The sequence below is a fragment of the Antedon mediterranea genome, chromosome 2, assembly GCF_964355755.1.
Source record: "Antedon mediterranea chromosome 2, ecAntMedi1.1, whole genome shotgun sequence".
Taxonomy (NCBI): domain Eukaryota; kingdom Metazoa; phylum Echinodermata; class Crinoidea; order Comatulida; family Antedonidae; genus Antedon; species Antedon mediterranea.
Window position 1 is genome coordinate 24,040,490 of NC_092671.1, and position 27,409 is coordinate 24,067,898.

Here is a 27,409-nt window from a genome sequence, read left to right on the forward strand (position 1 = left end):
GTAGTTAAAGAGCAGGGCTCAGAGGTTTTCATCTATGCACAATGTAGTTAAAGAGCAGGGCTCAGATGTTGTCATCTATGCACAATGTAGTTAAAGAGCAGGGCTCAGAGGTTGTCATCTATGCACAATGTAGTTAAAGAGCAGGGCTCAGAGGTTTTCATCTATGCACAATGTAGTTAAAGAGCAGGGCTCAGAGGTTTTCATCTATGCACAATGTAGTTAAAGAGCAGGGCTCAGAGGTTGTCATCTATGCACAATTTAGTTAAAGAGCAGGGCTCAGAGGTTTTCATCTATGTACAATGTAGTTAAAGAGCAGGGCTCAGAGGTTGTCATCTATGCACAATGTAGTTAAAGAGCAGGGCTCAGAGGTTGTCATCTATGCACAATGTAGTTAAAGAGCAGGGCTCAGAGGTTTTCATCTATGCACAATGTAGTTAAAGAGCAGGGCTCAGAGGTTGTCATCTATGCACAATGTAGTTAAAGAGCAGGGCTCAGAGGTTGTCATCTATGCACAATGTAGTTAAAGAGCAGGGCTCAGAGGTTTTCATCTATGCACAAGATACTAATAAAGACTGGTACACAGCACAACAGCTACAAGCTGATCAGCACTAAGCAGTTTCGATATTTCCAACACAAATTTCCTTTTGTAGGTATACTGCAACTCATCTCTACTACTACTAACTTCTATCATGGTTTAAAAGGTACAATATATACCGAGTGTACGTAAAAAATACTACCCTTCACTTAAATATTTAAAAAGGCTACTTAGCTACTTACTGCTGGAGCATCACTTCCTACTGGAGTCCAATTGATACCATCACGACTATAGTGTACCTCATAGGAAAAACGATGCATTGTTTCACCCCGAGTGATTAAACCAGAGATAGTTGCAAGGTATGGTAAATGAATTTGGAGATATGGGTTTTCATCATCAGGTCCTGCACACCAGATACCACCAGAATTTAGTCTGGCAGCTGATGGTCCATGTGTTTCATCTTCACTGGTTGATGATGTAATTCTGCTGTTCTCTATATGACCATTTTCCATACCCAAGGGTGCCGAACATTCTAAATTAAGATTATAATTAAAATGTTGTGGTTGTTACTTATACCCTTATTTTTATTATTATTACTTTGATATTGAATTGAAGGTTATTGAATAGTATATTTCCAGGACAAGTCTCGTTTGCATGTCTAACTGATCGTAAGCGATTAGCCACTCACAAGCCAATTGGGTCGTGAGCGAGATTGTGTCAAATAAGAAATTTGGTTAAACTGCATCCACAAGTAAAGTAGGTCAAGGGTGATCGATTCGTACCAAAATATTTAGAAAAAATTAAGTAGGTCAAGTGTTATAACGTTTGTAAAGCCAGTTACTTATTCGTCGTAGAGGGCGTAGATGCAAAAAAGTTCGTGGAACTAGGGTGGCAAATGGTAAAGTAGGTTAAGGGTGATCGATTCATACCAAAATATTTGAAAAAATTAAGTAGGTGAAGTGTTATAACAATCGTAAAGCCAGTTACTTATTCGCTGTACTAATATAGTACCCATAGTTCTTTTGTATGTATTACTCATAAAAAAAACCTATATTTATATTATTTTCATAAAACTATGGTATAGTCTATTTTGTGGGTGTTCACTTTACAATTTGTGACAACTTTCCTTTGAACATACAGTAGTAGTGAAAGTATTAAACAAATAATGAATGTCATGAGGTGAAATATAACCTTTCATCATTCACCGAATGACATTATTTGTACCATTCCACGAACATAATCATTCATTATTTGCTTTAAATAACATTTAAATAGATTCCTGTCATTTGAGTCAGTTTAAATAAAAGGTAGGCCTACATTTGATTCACATTGAAACAGTAAAATAAAATGTATTAGTTTTTTTGTAACATATTTACATTGCACTGCTAAAATTAAAACTAAATTCTTGTTTTTACCTTCCAGATGCACACTTGAATGAGCTGTGGAATAAAAATATATTTCATATAATTAATATTGTAAAGCTTACATTAATCTACATAAATACATGGTTTTTATTATCCTGTTCCTTGCTAATACTCCCATTATCAAAAACGGTATAAAAGCAATTCTATGACAGAAGGGATTAACTTAATAAAAAATAAACTTACGAGGTCTAACACAGTCATAAACAACTTCCAAATACTTGTAAGTTCCTCGACAAGGATCACCAAAGACATTGTTATTTGCCTGTATTCTACAGCTTTGTGTTCCTTGACAGTGCTCAGTTATTACCTCCAATGATGAATCTGCTTCACATTCAACGGTTCTCATTGCTCTGTGGGGACACACTCTTTCATTATGGCGTCCATAACTTGCGCTGTAAATTTGTATATTTAATGCTCCACAGTTAATAGTCACATAATCTCTTTCGCAAGCTATTGTAAGGAGACCTAGTGGAATAGCGTTGATAGATGCTTCTGTTAGGAAAAAAAATATTTGACAGTTCAACTTATATCAACAAATATGTTTACAGCACTGTAATTTGAAAGACACATTATCACTGCTTGAATTTGTTGTACAATACGTACCAAAATCACAAAATTTGAATTCTCCATCACTCCCCCATCCTGTTGTAAATCCAACATAATTCACAAAAAGATGATTCCCGTCTCTAAAATGCATAAAGGCTGCCTTGCCTCCTTCACCAACTCGAATGTCGCCTTCAACAAAACTGATCCAAAATGATCTATATTCATCTCGATCCACAAATCCACCAGTGTTTCTAGGCCTATATTCCACCAGATTAGTACCCTGACGGCTGCGTCTAATAACTGATTTTGTGTTTCTCCATCCTCCAATCACAATTTCATATTGTTCATCTAAATTGTGGTTTTGACTGGACAATGTAATATGAACATCATTTCTTGCCTTAACTTCAAATTTGATTAAGTGTGTAGTACTATCCAGTCTCTTAAGATTATATTGATAGTTGTACTGAGTATCTGTCTCATAATAATGACAGCCATCTGCATATATAAAGTAAAGTTATTTTATTTTAATGTTTTTAAAACAAACAAAAATATAGTGAACCTCATCACTCGAACTTGGACCGCCTGCTTGATATGCAGATGTCCTAACCATTAGACCACTGGGGCTTTCATGGTATTGTTCAAACTCGATTGGATAACGACTCTTTAACATTCTCGGCGTGGTACGGCGGAACAGCACTAGTCCTCAGTTGTACGCACGCGCAACAGAGATCAAATTGATACATCCTCATCTTTCAGTATTTTTATTCACGAGGCGGGATCTCCGAAGAGATACTTTTATATATATAAACACAAGAGGCAAAGAACATTAATTCTAAATATATATATATAAATCATAACGGACATTGTGAGAATGATTATCATGTGACATTTCATCTTTGAGAATACCATAGATTTATATTTTTATCTTTTCTTTTTTTTTAATACTTCTTTTTACTTTGTGATGAGGATCATCCAAGTTTTAGTTAAGAAGTTGATTACTATCGTTTAAATAACTGAAATAGTTCACAGGGACTTACAGACAGGAGTATAAATTACATTTACAAAAAAAACTTAAAAATACATTGATAATATCTATGAACACCATGTAAAAAAGGGAAATGAGCAAGTAGTCGCACATGGCAGCAGCGTGCAGGATTGCAATTGGCTGCATCTCATATTTTTATAATTGGACCAAACCACTAAAAAATATGACTCAACCACCAGAATTACAAATCTACAACATTTATATATTATTTAATAAAGTGAGTAGGTTTTCCTACCCCAAATTGTGGATCACCTTCAATTTGACTGAATTCTATGGTTCCTACTGCCCTTGTACTTTATTCAGTGGCGTAACAGCTATGATCGCTCACTGGCTAAACTCAAGGGCCCCAGAGCTTAAGGGGCTCTCGAGCATGAGCAGCATAGGAGGGCCACTTAGGAGTGCTAAACCAGGGACCTTTCCTCCTGCAAGAACTCCCATGTTTTAGATTCAGGGACGCAGTACAAAAAAATGTTGTGGAACGCAGCATTACATTACATAGTATAAAGATAATGAAAGACACATACCTTTTCATAAAACATTTTGGTCACAAGTTACAACACAATCACATACTGAACTGTCTAATTTAACATTAATACATTGGTTAAACAATCAGTATAATAAAACTCCATGAACCTAAAAATTATTTATAGGTCCATGATAAAAAAATTACTATTCATTTCAACGTCATATTGCTACAGTATTTTTATATGATTTGATAATACTGTAATCTATGTACAAACCTCTACAACATGCACTCATGCAACAATGACAGATCTACAGAAACTACACATACAACAATAAAAACATGCAATTAATGAATACCAAGTGTTTGAGATACAAACCATCAGTCACTTACCTGTGGCTGAAAAATAAAAAAGGCACATATTGTTATTGTACAATTATTAAAACACCCTTTATAGGAGTTTACATTTGAAACATACTAATGATTTAAATACCACCAGTCATCACCTGATCAGCCTAACAATCTATAATACTATTCATGACTTACTTGTTTGTATGGTGGTGGTCAAAATTGTTGTAGGATTTACTGAAAAAAAGCAAAAAGGTAAATGTCATTTATTAAGCTTTTATAAATTGTTTTCTCCTCCTTTTCAGTTTCAGTTTCAGTTTATTTTCCATTTCAATTTATGAACATAAGATAAACAACCTATATGAATGGATAACCGTAAGAGCGAAGCTCGTTAGCCGGTCACCCGTTAGTGCTGTGACATTACAGACAACATAAAGACTTTTCACTGGCTTGCCTGGTAAAACAAAGTAATCTCTCAGTTTGTATTATAAATTTTTATATTTTATTAATAATTGAACCTCCTGAATGAAAATAAAGTTTTAAATTAAAAATCCTTCAATGACAACAAAAAAACAATAAAAGATAAAGCACCACAATGAGATTCAAAGACCAATTTAAAACAGATTTTAGTTTACAAGTGTTGCATGTATAAAGAGTGATATCGCCCTCTATCTGGGACAGAGGCAACATGGTGGATATATTGTAGAGCACATGTGTTGATACCTGAATAAAGAATGTTGTTATTAATCATTGTCGTATGAAGTCTTCAATCATAAAAACAATACATAAAACAACAAGGAAACCGACAGAAGAAAAAAGATTTGAGTTTGGCAGGAAAACCCTAGGAAAATGAGTGCCAATGCGTCATAATTGGCAAAAAACCCTCAAGTATATGTGGCAGATGCAAGAGCAATATAATTTAATATCTACTAATGTCTACTTCCAGAGATATCGCCGTCTGAAGTTCTGGATGTTACAATCAATGTTTTGAGAAAAATGCTTTTAAAGTTAACAGGAAACGCCTTAGGAAAAGGGTATTCTAATTGTTTTATTTCAATGAACCTTCGCACATTTGTTACCTAATTATTGTTTTATTATTATGCAAAATTTTCATTAAAAACAACCCACTGCAACACTTTTAATTTAAGCATAAAACATGACATGTCTCTGTGCATGTTTTTTTGTAAATCGGAAAAAAAGCAACCCCTGTACCATTTTAATGTAATTTGTAACTAGCAATTTGGCTCTTCAAAGAATCCATGTGTCATAACTGTTGCAAAGTGTGAGATCATTTTGTAATTTTACATAGCAACACGTTTAATCAGTTTTTACATTTTCCAACATGTGCCGATCATACTCTTGATCTTGTACTATGCAATGTGCAAGAACATTTCATTTGGTGAAGATATTTTTTTCCTCAGACCATTGTGCAATAAAACCCAATTAAATTTAGTAATTTTAGTCAAATTAATCATAATGATAATCGATAAAAAACCTGAATTCATTGATATCCTTGAAAATCCTTACCCGCACTCCCTGGAATCTTTTGTACCTTGCTGACAATGTTGAAGCTGTTAATTTATTTTAAGAATTTATTTATAAAGTTGACTCAAAATTAAAACTTCTTCATTGGTTTAACTGTGAACTCTATAATTCACTCAAGTTAAAAGAATATTGCTCCAGAGTTAAGAGGTGTAATTTTAACCAAATTAATATTGAAAATTTTAGTTTTGCAATGACTAATTAAAAAAAAAAATCTATGTTACCATTGTAGTACTCTCCTCCTGCCACTGATTGAGAAATGAGGTCCATGTTGTACTTCTGGTCATTTTTTCGTAAAATGTTTCATTAGAGCAAATATAAATATTTACATTCTGAATAAATCAGTGAAAAAATCAACTGTCCCTGACTAGTAGTAGTTTTTGAGATATGATAACCCTGTAATTTCACCTTAATTTACATATTTAAGCTAATTTGCATATCATCGGATGAGTGACAGAGGTGTGATGCTCAAATTTTGATCTTCTAATCATATGTGACCATTTAAAAATCTTGTTTGCCAATTTGTTTCACTCAAAATGCTAGATTGCCTAGCCCAGCATTTCGTGAATTTTTTATTTAGCGGCATAAAATCCGGTTACCGGAACCAAACTGTGGCCAAACTACCCGGCTGGACCAATGTAATACAACAGTCAATGTAATAAAACAGAAAAATTTTAAGAATATGGACCTGTAGGTCCTCGAAAATTGCATTGTATTTATTTTATTTATTTATTTATTTTAACTTGCGCTGAAGAAGTTTGACGGAACGTCGGCCTACCCTATACTGAAGAGTGTAATGATAATGTCAGAATAGAATGTGATAGGCATAAGATGCTTTACTTTCATTGCCTCATCCTTCGGATGGGATGTAAAGCTGTTGGTCCCATGTACATATAGTGCACGTTAAAAAACTTTCGAAAAGAGTAAGGGACTGTCTCCTGGTGTGCTGATCTGGTAGGTGCTGCACTGCTTGCTAACGTGGGTCCGTGGAGGGCCTGTCATGGGTCCGGGACAAAAATGGGTCCGGCCGGAGCAGTTTTGGCTCTAAATTTGTTGCCAAAAGCAGTCTACCTCTTTCAAAATTGTTCTAGGTTTTTTTCTGTCGATTTTATTTAAAATTACTAAGCCTACGACATATTTTAAATATCTCGTAATATATATACCACCATATTTATAACCCCAGGGCGTTTGATGTTCAGGAGGGTTTTTAGGGGCCATTTATTCAAGGGGGGAATTTTTTCAGGGGATGCATTTATTTTTTTGGGTGTAATATGGTAATTTGTATAATCAAATAAATACCCCCTAGATATGAAAAAATACAACATAATTAATATCGAAAAGTGATAAAATACAGTAAAATTGTATCAAAATACTTGATAAATTGTAGATAATATGTCAATCAATGAATTCTACTACAAATAGAAATGTATAATACAATATCGTGTAGATAATGCATGTGACGGGGCGTTTCTGGGGCGGATACAAACATTTTTTAAAAGGGGGATCCAGAAAAAAGGGCACTTCAACCAAGGACATAACTTCTTTTTTTTATTATGCAGGGGTGCAACGTGCATTCACATTCTTTTTTACATAGATATTTATGACTTTTAACAGATTGTGTTTGTACTTCATAAATATGACACACACAACCCGTTAAAATGAATATCCAGGATTTTGAATTGGGGGTATTTTGGGCCACCACAGGTATAGGAATATTTTGAGAATATGAACCCCTATTTGCACCCTCGAAATAAACAATTTAGGTATGGTTATTTTGTTTAGAAAAATGCAGGTTTGTGTTATTTATATTATCTATAAGGATGGAGAAGAACTGATTGTAAAGATGAATTTGAAAAAAAAAAAAGAATGATACCAATGAATCAATGAAAAATAGTGCCGACCATTAAATCAAAAATGGGGGCGTTTATTCGGGAGAGGCATTTATTCAAAGCAGGGCATTTATTTGAATAAATACGGTAAGTAAGTTATTATAAATACTGTAAAACCAATATATTCTACCTAAAAACATGACAGAGGTGTTCAATCAGATTTCATCCTGCCTGGACACGGATGGGTGTGCCAGCTAGATTTTATTTTAATGATTGATTTAATTAATCTTTCTTAACAATCATTAAATAGTGTATACTATTGCACGTCATGTGACCCCCCTTCATACAATCAAATTACAGGAATTTAGGAGTTATAATACTATTTATTGATTGATGAGTTGCTAGTAATAATATTTTAAAAACGGGCTGAATTTTAATATTAAAACTAGATTTGAATTCATCACTTTGATGACCATGTGCACATCATACATTAGAATATTGCGCACAGAAAAAAGACTAGAGTATACCATCATTATGATGACGTCATAACATCCAAGAGATAACAATTTTGCATGAATTCATATCTACAACTTATCTACTTACATTTAATATGAGTTAAGCTATAATAGATTCAAAATATTTTGTAAATGCAAATTTTCTAATTCAACGTGTTTGTAGGGCATGATTTAAAGCAGGGGCGGACTCAGGGGTGTTGCCCGAGCAACACCCTAAATTTCATACTAAATGTTTTTTCCTGCCTCTAAATTAAAATTTAGATCCCATTTCTTCATAGATATTAACCATTAACGTTATAGCCCAGCCCAGGGTTGGAAGGGTCAATATGTAAATTGACTGACTGCAGCGTAAAATTAACCGCGCACAATTTAACGGCGTTCAGCGGATTTTTTTTTTTCCATTTCTCCACGTCCGTAAAATTGGGCCGAATTTCCGTAGTAATTACGGACGTTCCAAACTTTGAAATAACAGTGTTTGATTGCTTCTTCCTGCAAATTTCAATCATATTTTCTTTTCTGGAGTGTGGTTTATTTTAAGCAACACTGTTGTACAGTATAGTGGATAAATGAAAATTAATTTTGGAAATTGTGGTTTTACTGACTTATTTAGCATTTATTTCAAAATAATACAATTCAACGTTTTGCTCAATATATTTATAACAGCAGCTTCACATTTTTTTTCTAACTAAACTTGATTAAATTATTAATTTATAGGCCTAGTAATTAATTTGTATTAATTGATTATAAGTGCTAGAATAATATTACCTTGCCGAAAGTACCTTCGTCGGGGACTTCCTCTGACGTTTGCATTGAACACAAACAAATGTTATCCTTAGTCGCGTGTGTTTTACCGGCGGAAAAAATAGGCGGGATAAATACTGCTGATAGATATTAGAGTGTCATTTCCGGCAAAACTAGAGGTGCCAATTATCGTGCGAGTGCACCATTTCCAGCCATCTAGAGGTGTCATTTAACAAAATTCGCAAATACTTGGTTTCTTAATGGCCCTGGACTCTTGGGCAACCCCTTAAAATAGTCTTGCGACCGCCCCTGTTTAAAGTGAAAATGAACTTTTTTTTTTTAATTAATTACTAGAAAAGGCTGGAAAATCATGTTTCAAGAGAAAAAAACATTTTTTATACTCCTAGCGCACCGTACGCGTAAAATAGTTTGCGCACGTGGGAATTTTTGACATACATAAAATGTTATGATTCGCATAGAAATACGTTAGAAATAGCGCACAGAAAAATATTATGTCATTATAAATCAATGTGCTTGTATGGTGTGATTTTGTACAAGCTGTGCACACAAGTGCGTGCGCAAAATGCAAAACAATTCAAACATTTTGAAATTTCATAAAGTTTCTTGCACAACTACAGTTTATTATAGGCCAATCTTCTGACAAAGTTATACCTATTTATTTTCACATGCATTAAGAGATATGATGCAAACAAAAATCGTGGAAAGAAGAACTAGATTTGACGAGTTTGGGTTATCCTCGCAAACGTAACAAGCACATATGTTAAAATATGAACGCCAACAATTATTATGCCATTTGATCCTACAGTATGACATGAAGACCTTTACAGTGATGAATTGTGTCTATTTTGTGTCTACAGTATACTGTATTTTTACAGAATACATTGTATTATATACAGTGTAGCATAGAATGTATGAATGTAGAATTGCGAGACCCATATTTTATTCCATTTTTTAACCTGATGACGTCATCCAAATGAAACATGAAGATAACAATTTTTTAGAAGATAAATATCCAAGTGTCAATAAAAAATAACTTTTCGTTTTTAATCTATGATCAATCATTGAAATTCATAAAATTGCGCAAGTAAAATTGGAGGTGCACAACTTCATGTAGATGTCCATATGTTGACAAAGTTATGACATGTTATGTTTACACACTTTTTAGAATAAGCCACAAATATGACAGAAACAAACAGATACTAGGCTACTAGGCTCTATTACTAAAAGAAAGAGAAAAAAAGAAACAGGACAGTTACAATGAGTTATCCACTACTAAGGTGCAGATAACTAATAAAAAATAAAACCTTGTAGTTTTCAATATTGATGGCTATTTATGGCCCTTTAAAAATGATATATAAATAGGCCTAAGCCTACATTATGGCTAATTTTGCGCACCAATGCATATATTTGTAAAAACAGTTCTACTGCCCGGATTAATTTAATTAATTAATAATACCGTACTACTACAGTATGTACATAATGAATAAAAATTTGAGATTGAGTGCATGTTTTAAACGCTTTATGTAATGTCCACCAACCACATGAACTTGCTCAACTACAGCATCGACGTTGTCGCCAATTATTAAACTTCTGTGTCCCCTTTTTCTCATTTATTATCTATTATTTTTAGAAAATGTTAACTGTTTTTTGTTTTTATTTGAGAAATAAAAATTATTGATTGATTGAAAAAAAAAAAAAAAAAAAAAAAACATTGCTAGGTCTAGCCGGCCACGGGGCCGAGTCACAGCCTGGCACCGTCGATAGGCATTCTCTACAGAGAAGCGATATGAAAAAAAATCAGGTCTTTATACGATGGCGTCACCCACGTATCCAGCACCCCATTGGCTGATTCTGACGTAAAGGAATTTTACCGTACCTTTAGCAAACCGAAGTGAGGATACGGTACTGTATCTTTAGCCACAGCGTTAATTTTAACGCTTGAGTTGCTGATCAGTTACCCGTATTTACTAGACTACAAGCAGTCTAGCTAATGTGCTAGGCCAAGTAAAGTAGTTGTAGGTGGATTACCGGTATTAACACTTTGAATTAAAATAACGACCTGAATTATAGTAGAATCCTTCCTCCCACCTCTTCCATTGCGCCCGATTGTCGCATTTTCACGGGTGTCTAGAAAACTCATATCTCAGATATATCTGAGTTTTCTAGATCTAGAAAACTCAGATATATGACTTTTCTAGATCTAGAAAACTCAGATATCAAGATCTGAGTTTTCTAGTTCCAAAATGGAACTAGAAAACCCAGATCATCAAATGGATCGTTCCATTATTAATAGAGGGGAGCATGTTTGAAATACTACAGTATTATATTTTTCTTACTACTGTAACTTGTAGTAGCAGCCTACGACTTAAATCATAAAGAAATACAGTATACACCTTTTAAAATGTAGGCTTAGCATTTAGGCCTAGTCTAGCTAAGCAAACTCAATTCACGGTTCAACGTGTGGGCGCTATCACGATGTATCGCGAAGAGTAGGCCTGGCTCTGTTAGGCAAGAAGTGGTCAACTCGTACCAAAAATAACTCGTACCTATTCCCAACTTGGCTCACTCGTACCTCAACCAACTGGTACCCACACCAACTCGTACATATCTAATTTTTAAGCCTACAATTTAACGGCAACGTGCACTGTATTTTCTTTATGATTTAAGCCATAGGCCGCTTCTAAATGTTACAATATTAGTACACAATAATCAGTTTTAATAATACTCTAGTATTTCAAATGACCTACCTGCTGATTAATAATGGAACGATCCAAATGACCTGCCAACCAATCAAATGATGATCTGAGTTTTCTAGTTCCATTTTGGAACTAGAAAACTCAGATATCTGACTTTTCTAGATCTAGAAAACTCAGATATATCTGAGATCTGAGTTTTCTAGATCTGAGTTTTCTAGACACCCCATTTTCACTACTCGATTTTGTAGACGGCCTCTATGAAAAACATTACTAATTCTAAACCACTTATATTAGGCACTGGCGGATGATGGTGGTAGCAACTTACACACACAGTACCACATGGATTAAGATTCCTTAATATAAATGAAAAACGTTAAAGTCCAGGTGCATGAAATCTGTGTGTTGTGTACACAACATGCATGCTATTCTAGGAGAGTAGCCTACACTTACCGTATGTAATCAGGCTTCTAAATAGTTTAGGCCTATCTTTAAGCTTCTGCTGTTTTTAGTTTTTGATGAATAATATTATTTGTTTTGTGTTCGTTCTTTTAAAAAGGACGACGAGTGCGTTTGCTCATTAACTTTGTTGCACTTGTGTGTTTTAGCTCACAAGTTTGTGATAGAATTGCTACCTACTTAAAAAATATTGTAAATCAACAAAATTATTCAAGTAGTGAAGTGAAGTTATAGGTCTGCAAATAACACAAAAACACTCTGGTCTAACAAAGTGCCCTGACCAAATAAAAAATAATGAATATAAAAATTATTATAATTAACGAACGAACGAAAAACTCACAACGCATGCAACGTTTATTGAACATCAACCTAGGCGTACATAAAAGTAACACTACTATAATCTACTAGTTTTTTTACTATGTCAATAAACAAAAGGCAAATCTAAGTATTGATGTATTAAGCTGACAAAAAAACAATAAACCATAATACTGTGAATTAAAAAAAATAACAAAAACATGTTTACCATTACTTTTTGGTATTTATCATTTCTTCATCATATCAACACAAAAGCAGTAGGCTACATACCCACCCGTAAAACTTAATATCATATTAGAATAAAAAGAATAATATAATTTCCACATATAAATCCAAAAACAATTTTTCCGAAAGAATGAGCCACCACCAATGATTTGTTTCAGCTTACGTTCACAATTGTAGTAAATCCGCATGTATTTATGGGTTCCTCTGCATGGATCTCCGAACACAGAATTGGACGCGGGAATTGTACACTGTTGTTGTCCTTCACAACGTCCTGTTATCTCGTTTTCTGCACTCCTTGCGGAACAATCCGTGTTTTCAGTCGGTCCGTTGGGACACACGCGGGTATTGCTGCGACCGTAAAAACCATAGTAGATCTTAAGTGAATGCTGTGGTTCGCAGGAAATAGTTCCAGTTTCCCCTTCACATGTATTTATCTGCGATAATCCTACAAAAATATTACATTATTACTAACAAGTTCTTTTGATGAACATAATATGTTCTGAAACATTTCAGAATGAACATTTTATTACTACTGGCTAAAAAAGTGGGGAAGAATTCACGTTTTGAAAAAAGATGACGGTTGTCGATCGTTTGAACATCCCAAACGAAATCAATAAGATTTACCTTTTTTGCATAATATAAAAAAGCTGCTGTTACTACTCAAATTTAAAATGTGTTAATTATATTCGGCCAGTGCCTATGAATGAATGAATGAATGAACAAACGAACGAACAACCGAACGAACGAATGAATGACTATTACAGAGTGAATAACGACTTCTTATGTAAACTTACCGAATCCACAAAACTGAAAGTTTCCATTGCTTCCCCAGCCGGTTGTAAAACCTACATAAAGAACTTGTAATGGATTGTCATCGGTATACACCATAAACGCTGGTTCGTTTTCAGCGCCTACAGAAATCGTACTATCTGCAAAATCTATCCAGAATTTCCGAAAACTTTCAGAGTTTAGAAATCCATTAGGTCGTCTTTCACTGACCAAGTTTGTGCACTGTTTACACCGTCGAATAACTGACCGAGTGTTTCCCCAACCGCCGATAACAATTTCATACATGTCACGTACTTCTTCTTTCAGCGATGACAATGCAATATGAACGTCATTAGCCGCTTTGATGGAAAACTCTAACCGTGTGACGTCATTCCGGAATTTCGGTAACTGAAATCTGTATCTGTATTGGTCGTTGGTCTCATAGTTAATACAGTCTAAAATAAATAGATACAGTATAATGAAGTATACACAGATTGTTACTGTGTTATTAATGTTGAATACCGTATATTTTATACTATAGGAATAATTTATTATTATTATTATTGATACACTGCTGAATTTTCCTAGCTGTTGATTGTTGGTCTCATAAGTTAATGCAGTCTAAAAAAGTATACACTGATTGTTACTATGTATATTAATGTGGAATACCGTAAATGTTATACTAGTCATAATTATAAGCAAACTATTCATAACTCTGTGTTTTGCAAGCGTTTGTAGATAATCTGGATAGGAATTGTTGGAATTGTTAACGTGTTATCTTTGATGATTGTGGCTAATGGTACCAGGACCAGACAAATATGCATTAAGTATGTTTTGGAAGGATGCCAAATTAAGAATATTGTATTTGAATTAATTAAATAACTAGGCCTAACGTTATATTATTGATATGCATAAGAGAAAATTGTACTTACAACACGTCACGATAAAACAGATAACGAACAGCAACGTAAACAGTCAAATACACGTGAAAAGGCCAAGACATGTACATCAAAACACATTGCAATAGACAGTAACAGCAACTCGACGATATTCGATAAATTAATTCTGATTACCATTAGTTGTTGTACTTACTTTACATCGCCGTTTAAATTAACTCTTACCATTAAATCAATTATTTAATGATTAGGCAATTTTAAAGTCATCTCTCGAAGTCTTGTCATCGTTTATGACTACAAATCCATAATGATCTGGATTTGTATTATATTACCACTAAAACCATATGGAAACGGGTATATTTTCGTTACGTCATAATTTTCAGAGATCTTTACCTGGTGAAATTTTCTTTACTTAATAAAATTGTCTCCGAGTGTAAATTGCCTTCAATACAAGAAAAATTGTTTTTACGGGGTGAAAATTTTTTTTAAAAGGCCTGGTGAAACGTTTGTTACCGACAATAACTGTATGTAGGTATACAGCCAGAGTAAAATTATCTTTATGGACAGACTAGATTTTTAAAATAAAATTATATATTATGTAACCAGAATTCAGGGTGGGACGAATGATAGAAAAAGCAAAGATCATGCATTGTGCGTGTTAACCGTTGTTCCAATAAGGTTTTATTTATCCGTTTTTACAGGCGATTGTCTTTTTAGAAATTAATGTGATACGTACAAGTTATCTGTATTTAAGCAATACGTCAAATGGTTCACACAAAGCCGAACTGAAGGTAAAATAAAGGCTGTTTTGTTGAACTGTACACACACGAATGTTGTATAAACACTAAATCAAATGTTGCTACTGCTACAAACTTACATGACGTTAAACAGGAAAATCCATACACATTGATAGCACTCAGTACTAACAACATTAAAAGAATAGAATGAAGGTTTGTAATTTGAAAGTGGTTCAACAAAATTGACAAAAAAGTAATAAATACGTTAGATACGATAAAGTATTCAAATGTCCTAATGATGATAGTAAAATAATAATGATAGGATTAAGTATTAAGAACATTTCACATTAGAAAAATATGTAAATTTGTTTGAAATTCACATTATATGGTAGGATTAAAAACCCATTTTAATCGGAAAATCGCTCTCTAAATCTCAATCCTGAAAATAATTCAGTATTTCAAATTTCAGACTTAACAAAAATGTACTCACCTTCTTCATCTTCTTGACCTGAAAAAAAATATACAAAATTAATGACAAGAAATAATACTTAATACTATGATATTGAATGATGATTAATTCATTATGAACTAATAACGATTTTGAATTCTTCCAAACATACAGTTCCCTCCTGATATCAGTTTTTTTCACGAACAAAAAAAAAACCAAAAACAATAGGCCTAAATAAATATTAAAATATTAATATATTGTTTGAAGGTTTGCATGGCGAAATCAAATATTGATATAAAGTTTGCGGTACACCACGTATATTAGTTTTGAACTAATATACGTGGTGTACCTCAAACTTTATATCAACAAAATATTAATAAATATCAATAAAACAGATAACATATTTAGGAATTGTTTGAACCAAAATAATTTGGGTTTTGGTGCTATCCTGGTCAAAACGTTAACTGTTTATACACATGTTACTACTGCATATACTGAAGATATTTTAAAAATAATACAGAAGTATTTTTTAATCTTTCATTTCATGATTTCTACTTTTAATTTTTACTTTTATTGGAATTTTATCTTTTTAAAATTTACTGACATTTCTATTTCTAGTATATTGCTTGTAATTTTGTTTTTCTTGAATTTTTATTGTGTATATTGTTATTGAAATTGATTTTGACTAATGAATGAACCAATGAATCTGTTTCTCTGCCATGGATATGATATGTATTTTGCAGTAGGATCAACCCAACTAAAACCAGTATTCATCAATATCCATTATTATTTTTATTTCTACAAATTGTTCCTTTTGTGAACCATTTATTTTTTAAGGAGGTGGTCAATATGAAAGCGTTGGATGATGAAACACATAACATCATGCTGTGTGACGCGATAAGTTAAAAAATACTTTATATGGATGGGTTAAATGAAAAAAATGTAAGATAAATATTAAAAGGGCTACTCTAATATTTTAGGACAAACGATAATAAATAATTTCTTCGACAAAAAAATCATAATAAATATGTTTAATGTCGATGTTATTGTTAATACTGGAATAACCTGTTTAATAAATCAAACTAAAATAGTTATAGTATACAGTAAAACCTCTCCTTTAGGATGCCCTTAAGGCCCATTTACACTAGGACGATAACGATGGACGATAATATATAAACATGCATTTTTTTTACATAAAACAAAATTAATTAGAAAGGTTTTCGTTCTAAAACTATAGGATAATCATTTAGGCTGTCTTTGATAAAAATAATATTTTTAAAATTCCAATCAAATGACGTCATGATAAATAAAAACAATAAAATTGTTGTATTTTCACGATATTATTGCTCTTACTAATCATGACGTCATTTGATTGGACGTGTGAAAATATCATTTTCATCAAAGGAAGCATAGAAGGTTATTCTATAGTTCTAGAATGAAAAGTTTTTATATTTCTTTTGTTTTATGTATGAAAAATGCACATTTGTCTATTTATCGTCGATCGTTATCGTCCTAGTGTAAATGGGCCTTTATTCAGAGAACATCGCAAACAGATCACACTTTTCCATGAAACAAGGGGAAATATATGTTTTAACACTACGGCCAACCCCTACTCAGAGGACACTCATCCTATTAAGAGGACAGGAGCACTTTATACTCAGTGTGCCAAACAGTTGATTTAACGCCTATTATTTTTTCCATCACAAAAAACACAGAAAAAATAAAATTATATTCATATCGTTATTAATATAAATATATGGATCATAATGATAGTTTTCATTGGTGCGATAAACCCTAAGGTGACAATTTGTTAGTTTCACAGCATACTACAGTAAACCCCTATTAAGGAGACCATTTTTGGGCCACAAAGGTTTCCCCTTAAGGCGTCATCTACAAATTATTTCAGACCACAGAGACGTGCCTGAAAACTTGCAACCCATCAGACGCATCTGTCCAATGCTGAACCTCATTAACGATCTATTATGAATATTCATGAGCTACCCAATCGCGGCGAAGACGCGTCTGTGTGATTAAAACGGTCACAGTGCATTTCGGCCGCCAATCATTTCGGCCGCCGGTTATGGAACGATCATATTCATGAAACTCCAAAAAGGACAAAATATGGCATATCATTTCGGCCGCCAGGTATGGCGCGCCAAATTGAAATAGCCAGAAATAACTGTAGGCCTACAGTAATACAGTGAAACAAATAACTGTACCAAGTCTATGGAACGCCAGAGAACTATGGTCATTTAAACCAGAGATCAGTTGTGCAATGGGCTAAATACATCTTAATTTTTGCCGTAGATTTAAAGTTATATTACGGTATTTTGGTCAAAATGAATATTGATTAAATGTTTATTTATATTTTTATTTTACAGGTCCCGAAGATGCGTGCGTGTGCTTTGTAAAATGTGTTTATTTATGAATATAATAAATGTAAAAAAACATACGAATAAGTGTTTTTGACTGGCACATAAAAAAACTTCAGCATTACCTCCTTCTTCATCTTATTAAAAAAAATCATTAATATTCACTGTAGTGATGGCAAAGTGCACGCCATAAATTATGGCATACCGTAAATAAATATCGCTGCTGTTTCTGGAATTGAAGACCGCCGATTCGGCTTAAACATACAGTGTTTAGTAAAATATTAACATTTTAACACACATGGGGTGTCATACATATTCAAGAATAATTACAATTATGCCGGCCGAAATGAACAATACATATTTTGTCTATTTTGGCGTTTCATGAATTTGGCAATTCTATAACCGGCGGCAAAGAACTTATAACACAAGAATCTCCTGTTCGTCCGAAGCGCGTAACAATTTCGAAAGGCATTGTGGGATAGAATAGAGCTATGGGTGGCGCCATTGTGAGCCATGGAGTAGGGCGCCCGCATCAAATTAGAAAGTCAAAACCATAGAGGGGATCTGCTAATGCTCTAGGGGGGATAGAGTAATTGACTGAGGAGTAGGGCGCCCGCATCAAATTAGAAAGTCAAAATCATAGAGGGGATCTGCTAATACTCTAGGGGGATAGAGTAATTGACTTCCTAGTTTGGAGGGGGCGCTGCTCCATGCTGTGAAATGGCGTCGCCCAGTTTGACCTTTTAACCCTGTACTTCCGATACTGTGTTTTGAATGCAAATTGAAGAACAGGAGATTCTTGTGTTATAAGTTCTTTGCCGGCGGCCGAAATGACTGGCGGCCGAAATGATCAGACACCATTAAAAAACCCGTCTTCGCTGTTTACTTAGTAGGTAAAACAATAGAAAACGCGTCTGAGTGAGTGATTAAAACCCGTCTGTATTGCTTGTATGGTGAAACAACATTGGTATCATTTCACAGAACCAACAAATCTGAGACTAGGCCTAGGTTATCCTAATTTGGACGGAAATTCGCCGATGAGACGACATCGGGCCTGTGGACCAGCTCATGCAGAGAGAAAGAAAGTCCAGGCTAGCCTAGTCTCGGCGGCCTACACTAGGCTAGGCCTATAAATTATTTAACGCTCCTACTGTACCTTGGGTTAGCGAATTATAAAAACAACGACACCTAGGCTAGGATCCATATTAAGATTTAACATAGGCCTAGGGCCTAGGCCTAGGCCTTTTAAAATGATTACGACATGTGTAAAGAAAAAGGCTCGACCAGAATTTGGAGGGGAAAAAACATGTGAGCAGTTTAGAGCTAGAGAGAGAGTATCGCGTTTCATGCCATGTGACCAAAAAAACTAGATCTGTATTTATTACGGTCTTCTGTCGCAAAAATAAAAGCTCGCGAATAAATAGAAACGAACATTTGCGCTTTACAGTATTAGTAGGGTAGGAAGGAGGGGTTACCGTGCACCCCCATGATGTATTTTTTTAATGTACATTTTTGTAATCCTGAATATATGTAATTAACATTTTTTGATGTTCCCAAGACGAAATATTGTCCCATGGGGTTTTTTTGGGGCCATTTTGGTGGCCATCTTGGATTTATCAAAATCATAAATATAGACGATACTTGACAAAGACTGATCATAGAGGTCTGATTTTGATCTTAAATTGTTCAGAATATGCACATTTCTATGTACTATAATGAAAAGTTTTTGTTCAAAATGGCCGTAAATGCCACTTTTGACCTTTGACCTTGTTTTTACATAAGGGTCATATCTTGGTAACCCCTGGTCATAAAGTTTTTATTTTTGTCTTAAATTGTTCAGAATATCCATATTTATATTCGCTTTAATGGAACATATTTTTGAAATTTGACGGGAAATATCATTTTTGACCTTTGACATTATTGCATAACGATTTTTGCAATAATTTAGGTTATTTTTGTATTCGACCTATATCTTGACAACGAGTGATCATAGAGGTTTGATTTTGGTCTTATATTGTTCAGAATATGCACTTTCCTATGTACTATAATAAAACATTTTCATACAAAATGACCGGAAATACGACTTTTGACCTTTGACCTCATTTTTACATAAGGGTCATATCTCGGTAACCAATGGTCATAACGATTTTATTTTTGTTTTAAATTGTTCGGAGTATCCATATTTATATTAGCTTTAATGAAACATATTTTTGAAATTTGATGGAAAATATCACTTTTGACCTTTGACATTATTTCCACCCGAGGGTCATATCTTGGTAACCCCTGGTCATAAAGACTTTATTTTTGTCATAAATTGTTCAGAATATCCATATTTATATAAGATTTAATGAAACATATTTTTGAAAGTTGGCAGGAAATACAACTTTTGACCTTTTACCTTGTTTCCACCCGAGGGTCATATCTCGGTAATCCCTGGTCATAAAGACTTTATTTTTGTCATAAATTGTTCAGAATATCCATATTTATATAACATTTAATGAAATACAACTTTTGACCTTATTTTCACTTGAGGGCCATATCTCGGTAACAAATTTTTTTTGTCTAAGATTGTTCAAAACATACATACAGTATTTCTATCCACTCTAATGAATATTTATTTAAAACAATGATCATAAATGTTACTATCAATTTTAACATTTAACACCTTCCACAGAATTCTCATACAGTAAGAATTTTTTCTGTTTTAAAGTAAAAATAAATTTAAAAGATGTAAATAAAATAACAACATGCTGAGAAAAAGGGAAAATTACAGACTTTACAAAAAACTTTGAATATACATGCTATCCACTCTAATGATGATTTATCCTCAAAAACTGACAATAAATGTCATTTTTTACCTTTGACCCCTATTTAAATATAATTTACATATAATGCGAGAATTCTTAAACAATTCTCAAATTAGAAAAAAGTATCTGATAAATAATAAAAAAAAGTGTCTGATAACACGTTTCATTACATAATTATTCATAATTAAAGGTGGCTACAGTACTTTTAGGTCTGCAAACAACTTTTATCCAATAGAATGTGTTTATTGTCCAATTGGAAGAGACAATAACAAAATTAATGTCAACATCTTCATAATCTTAATATATTTTGGAAACAGTACTGATAGACGGCTACAAAAATACATTTTCTAATCAAATTCTATTCTTCATTAAATAATGGAAAATTTAGGGAAAGAAAAGGGGATAATTGTATTTTACATGTGGATGGTATTCTTGACATAACACTCGATCTGAGGACAGGTACCTCCACTCATATACACCAAACCAAACAATACGCCATTATATGTACATCGTGAAAGTAATCATCGGCCATCAATTACGCAATATACCACTAGCAATAAATAAACAACTCTCAAACATCTCATCCGATGAAAATTCGTTTAATGCAGCAATACCTCAGTACCAAGAAGCACTTAGAAATAATGGATATGAACATGAGCTACACCTGAACAAACAACCAAAAAGAAAACCCGAAACAGAAACATCATTTGGTTCAATCCTCCGTACAGCAAGAACGTAAAGACCAATATCGGACCCAAATTTTTACATTTAGTGGATGAGTGTTTCTCACAAGGCCATAATCTCCGAAAGACTTTTAATGTTGGCATTGATTGCTGGTGGTATCTACAATATCTAAGGTTACGCACGGTATACTTATGGTCGAACTTTAGAGGGTCTGCCAGGGCCAAGGCAGGGTACAGATAGTTTGTAATAGGTTGGTATTCCTTACAATGTGCTAAATCATATAACATTGGTTGCTGGTGGTATCTACAATATCTAAGCTAGACTAGTTGGAGGAAGAGGGTCTCTAGTCAACATTTAGAGTGGTCTGCCAGGGCCAAGGCAGTGTACAGATAGTTTGTAATAGAGGTCATTTGGTATTCCATACAATGTGCTAAATCATATAACATTGGTTGCTGGTGGTATCTGCAATATCTAAGCTAGGCTAGTTGGGAGAAGGGGGGTCGTTAGTCGAACTTTAGAGGGGTCTGCCAGGGCCAAGACAGTGTACAGATAGTCTGAGTGGTACCTCACTAAGCTATGCTATCACCATTTGTAGGCCCTCCCTCGGGGGGTCTGGTGGGCCTATTGCAGAGGACAAAATGTTTGGTGATATGATATTGGTATATAAGATGCAAATGGGCATCCCATGGTGGTGAAATTAGGTGGTATCTCTCTCATCTAATTGGTGCCGATTTGTTAGCACCTTTCGTGTTCCCCGGTATAGACGCAGCAGGGGTACCCGGCAGACTTCCATTTACATTGACTTCAAATGACCTCCAATTAACACACTTAAATAGTCAGATATTGGTACCTAGCTCATCTAACCAAATGTATCTGGGCTGCCTGTCTACAGCCATTTACCGAGTATTCAGTACAGTAATACAATAAATACTAAGCGGAAGATGCTACTAATCAATCAATCAATCAATCAATCATTCGATTTATATAGCGCCATTCCAACAGTCATTGCTCATGGTGCTACCAAAAATATCAGAAAATGTGAGTTTTGAGTAGTGACTTAAAGGTGCTCAATAATGATGTTTGTTTAATGTTCAAAGATAGGTGGTTCCAGAACCTACTGTAGGTCCAGCAATACTGAAAGTCCGATCTCCCCAACTATGTTTGCGCCTCTGAATGTCCAGTAGCACCTGATGACTAGATCTTAGTTCTCGCTTTCTCTTATTGATTGTCGACCATTCTGAGAGGTATTTGAGAGCGCAACTATTTATGAATCGGAGCACCAGCAGGATCTTAAATTGAACAACACACAACTCCACTCCAAATACGATCGCCTCGGTCTTTTCATTAAGCTTGAGGAAGTTTAAGCCCATCATCCATGTCCTAATCTCAGCAGTGCATGCTTCTAAACGTTTTACGGCGGTCAGAATCTCAGTCTGACGGGGCTTGACAGAAACATAAATTTGTATATCATGAAGTTGACCAGGAATATGTCCTCTATACATTTGACCTTAGAGTGTTAGATGAAGGCACTTCCTCTTATTTGGAAATTTCCTGATGTAGGGCGTGCCAAACTGTCATTTAATCATTAAAACAAGATATCACACTAGTATGAATGAACTACAGGGGCATGGTGACAGGACAGTCTGGTCATGCAGTCCTATTCTTTCAGCCCGTCTTATTGATCTAGTAGAGAAAACGACCATGGAGTTGAAAGAGTATGAAGATGATGAACAAGAAATTGAATTTGAGGTGGACGATGACTGAACATCTATTGCAGTAACTTGATAAATGGGTTTTGAATGAGTAGTTGTAGACCTACATATACATAGTTTTATTTTGAAAACAGAAACATTCTTACTATACAAGAATTCTGTGAAAATTGAGGTCTTCACTCCTGGATATTCTGAAAAATTTATGACAAAAATAAAGTCTTTATGACCAGGGGTTACCGAGATATAACCCTCGGGTGGAAACAAGGTAAAAGGTCAAAAGTTGTATTTCCTGCCAACTTTCAAAAATATGTTTCATTAAATCTTATATAAATATGGATATTCTGAACAATTTATGACAAAAATAAAGTCTTTATGACCAGGGGTTACCGAGATATGACCCTCTGGTGGAAATAATGTCAAAGGTCAAAAGTGATATTTTCCATCAAATTTCAAAAATATGTTTCATTAAAGCTAATATAAATATGGATACTCCGAACAATTTAAAACAAAAATAAAATCGTTATGTCCATTGGTTACCGAGATATGACCCTTATGTAAAAACGAGGTCAAAGGTCAAAAGTCGTATTTCCGGTCATTTTGTATGAAAATGTTTTATTATAGTACATAGAAAAGTGCATATTCTGAACAATATAAGACCAAAATCAAACCTATGATCACTCGTTGTTAAGATATAGGTCGAATACAAAAATAACCTAAATTATTGCGAAAATCGTTATGCAATAATGTCAAAGGTCAAAAATGATATTTCCCGTCAAATTTCAAAAATATGTTCCATTAAAGCGAATATAAATATGGATATTCTGAACAATTTAAGACAAAAATAAAATCTTTATGACCAGGGGTTACCAAGATATGACCCTTATGTAAAAACAAGGTCAAAGGTCAAAAGTGGCATTTACGGCCATTTTGAACAAAAACTTTTCATTATAGTACATAGAAATGTGCATATTCTGAACAATTTAAGACCAAAATCAGACCTCTAAGATCAGTCTTTTTCAAGTACCGTCTATATTTATGATTTTGATAAATCCAAGATGGCCACCAAAATGGCCCAAAAAAAAACCCATGGGACAATATTTCGTCTTGGGAACATCAAAAAATGTTAATTACATATATTCAGGATTACAAAAATGTACATTAAAAAAATACATCATGGGGGTGCACGGTAACCCCTCCTTCCTACTAGACTATATACTCTGTCGGCGGTAAAAGGGTATCTGTACTGATTTGTTTGTCTTACTGCCGGTTGTAAATAATAATTTAATATCACGCTCTCAATGAATTCACTTGTATGTAGCGCGTTTAACACCAGTACACAGTACTGTATAACAATGTGCAGTCATCCGTATATAGGGGCGGGGCCATAGTCGAACATGCATATTGGGGTCTAGACGCAGCCAAATCAGACGGGTTTTGAGACGCGTTTTTGGGTAAACAATAGAAAACGCGTCTGGATGCTGATTTGTGGTCTGAAATAATTTGTAGATGACGCCTAATAGGAGTTCTATTGTAGTATGTGCAGTAGTAAAAGTAGTAAGCAATGCAATTGCAAACAAAGTATAGGCCTAGTTTAATATCGATTACTGTACGGTGACACGCATACCTCATCGATTTACAAACTGCAATCACAGACTTTACATCTTCATAGCCTTTAGTTCCGATATTGATTGTTATGGATTAGTGTAGTGTTATTACAGCAGATCCGTCGATTAAATAAACCTCATCCCATAAAAAAAGACTATTATAATATTTACATTAGGCCTATAGATATTTGTCCTTCTAATGTAAACCCATCGTAGGCGGTTTTCTATTTGTCTAAAATTATCAAACATGGTTATTATAGATACTACTTAAAATAATACAATTTGTAATAACCAATATGTTTGAATAGCCTAAGCAAATATAAGTAGGTCGTCCACGGAAATAGAGGGATTTGCACGCATAACACTTTGCGAGTACGACGGTAACCGAATAAAAAATATTTGATATAAATTATTATTTTAGTTACTAATAATACAACTGGCTTTAAAGATGTTAAAATAATAATAATAATAATAATAATAATAATATTTATTCGGTCATCAATGTAAAAATAACCAGGAATGAGAATAGGCTAAAGCCCAAACAGATTCTGCACTCACTCCATACAATACAATCAGTTAAAGATAAAACCATATACAAGAAAAATACAAATAAATTATACATAACATGAAATATAGTGTTTTGTTAGAGCAGCCTTAAATATTGAAATTGTTTGTGAATCTTTTATGTCATTTGGTATTTGCTCCCATAGTCTAGGAAAGGAAACAAATACAGAATTTTAAAAGCAAAAGTAAACAATGGTGGGATAAGACAATAGAACGGAAACGTGCTTGTAAGGAGCATCGTGCATGGTCTAAACATAATAGGGCAGATCTTGAAAAGGGGGGATGCTTTATGGAAGGATTATAAAATTTAAAAACTCAAGCGAAAAATTTAATAAAAAATAAAATGATGCAATAGAGAGTTGACAAAAGTGTTACCATAGCGAAAGCAGTTGGTCAGAGCTCTAAAGATTTTTAGAACGAATTAAGGGTACCTAAGAAGGTAATTGTTCCTTCTAATCTAAAAATGCCCGACTCTACACTAGTTACCTCAGACAAACAAGTGTTGGCTAACTTGATTAACATTTATTGGAGTAACCTGGTAATCAAACTGGTGTCAATACTTATAATGACATAGTTATCAAAATTTAAATAATGTTTCTAATGTTAGGGAAAATTATATAAATTATCCACAAAAGTACTGGATGATTATAAGAATTTCATTTGAAGATGTTAAAAGTTCAATAATTCGTTCTAAAAACAATAAAGCACCTGGTGCTGATGGCATCACTAACGAATTGTTAAAGAACGGAGGTGACTGCCTTATTAGGTCTCTAACATATCTTTTTAACTATTTTATCAAATCAGAGAACATTCCCACCGAGTGGAATAAAGGGATCATTATACCTATCCATAAAAAGGTAGTAAGAATGATTTAAATAACTATAGAGGTATTACATTATCATCATGTGTTGCTAAAATTTTCAATCGTATTATTTGTGATCGTATCTCAGAATTTCTTGAGAGTAATAGTATTCTTACGGAAATCCAGGGAGGCTTTCATATCATAGATGTGAGGACCACATATTTACACATATTGGCTCCGCGTAATGCGGAAAATAAAGTTAACATACTAGCCTTCCTGGATGCTTTTGACACGGTATGGCGTAATGGCCTTTTGTCAATAGCATGGAATACTGGTATCCGTGGTAAAGTCTGGAAAAATATTTATAAACTTTATACAAATGTCAAATGTAGTGTTAAGTTTGATGATATTGTAACTGATTATTTTGATGTCGATGAAGGGGTTATCACCGACCTTATTCTGTATTTTTATAAATGAACTTTCCAAAATGTTATATAATGAAAATGTCGGATTTCATACTTTAGGCACAAAAATTAGCTGTCTTTTTTTGGGCCGACGACGTTGTTTTGATTGCTAAAGATGAAAATAATCTGGAGAAAATGTTAGGCCTATTTATCGCTGAACTTTTCTCCAAAAAATGGAAACTTAACTTTAATTATGACAAATCAAATATTGTGGTTGTTAGTAAACGTACTAATAAAACTAAACATTGGCCTCTTACAAACCACTTCATCAAAGAAGTAGATTGTTATAAATAATTGGGAGTGAATATTTCAAGAAACTTCTCCGAAAGTATACATGTTAATGATGTAGTTAGAAAAGGGAATAGACTATTGGATATATCAAGTCCATTATTAATGAGCAAGAAGATTTTAATAGGATTTATTTTGCTAATATCTTGTGGAAAACTATAGCACTACCATCAATTAACTATATACATGTGCAATATCAGCTTATAGTGCCAGTGACTACAAAAAAATAGAAAACATTCAGTTACAAATGGCTAAAACACTACTAAAACCACCGAGGAACACGCCATCATTGACTCTGTTGGGTGACTTAGGATGGGACAGAATTGAAAATACCCATAATGAAATAAAAATTAAATATTTTGACAGGCTTATCAATTTAGAAGCCCATCGTTGGCCAAAGCTGCTGTTGCATGCATTATTTACCTTACATGATAATAATGTTAATATAAAATGGCGATGGTTAAACTCAATTAAAAGTATTCTGAATAATACTGGATTTAATAATGTATTCTCAAACAACATACCTATAGATTCAGCATGGTATAAATCGTTTAAGTGTGTT

The 27,409-nt window shown here is 33.8% G+C and overlaps 2 protein-coding genes across 2 annotated transcripts in view; both read right to left on the minus strand.

The window, feature by feature from the left end:
- The window catches only part of LOC140039369 (uncharacterized), a 203,269-nt gene extending 200,528 nt beyond the window's left edge, over positions 1–2,741 (minus strand). The window contains exons 1-4 of the mRNA XM_072084972.1: positions 2,563–2,741; positions 2,143–2,451; positions 1,951–1,974; positions 778–1,067 (exon numbers count right to left, since the gene is read on the minus strand). Coding sequence (XP_071941073.1) covers positions 778–1,067; positions 1,951–1,974; positions 2,143–2,451; positions 2,563–2,656 — 717 coding nt within the window. The 5' untranslated portion in view covers positions 2,657–2,741. The remainder of the gene's footprint in view (positions 1–777; positions 1,068–1,950; positions 1,975–2,142; positions 2,452–2,562) is intronic.
- Positions 2,742–4,151: 1,410 nt separating this feature from the next.
- The window catches only part of LOC140039370 (uncharacterized), a 29,241-nt gene continuing 5,983 nt past the window's right edge, over positions 4,152–27,409 (minus strand). Inside the window, exons 2-7 of the mRNA XM_072084973.1 lie at positions 15,593–15,610; positions 13,496–13,924; positions 12,865–13,146; positions 4,560–4,598; positions 4,407–4,412; positions 4,152–4,183 (exon numbers count right to left, since the gene is read on the minus strand). Coding sequence (XP_071941074.1) covers positions 4,152–4,183; positions 4,407–4,412; positions 4,560–4,598; positions 12,865–13,146; positions 13,496–13,924; positions 15,593–15,610 — 806 coding nt within the window. The remainder of the gene's footprint in view (positions 4,184–4,406; positions 4,413–4,559; positions 4,599–12,864; positions 13,147–13,495; positions 13,925–15,592; positions 15,611–27,409) is intronic.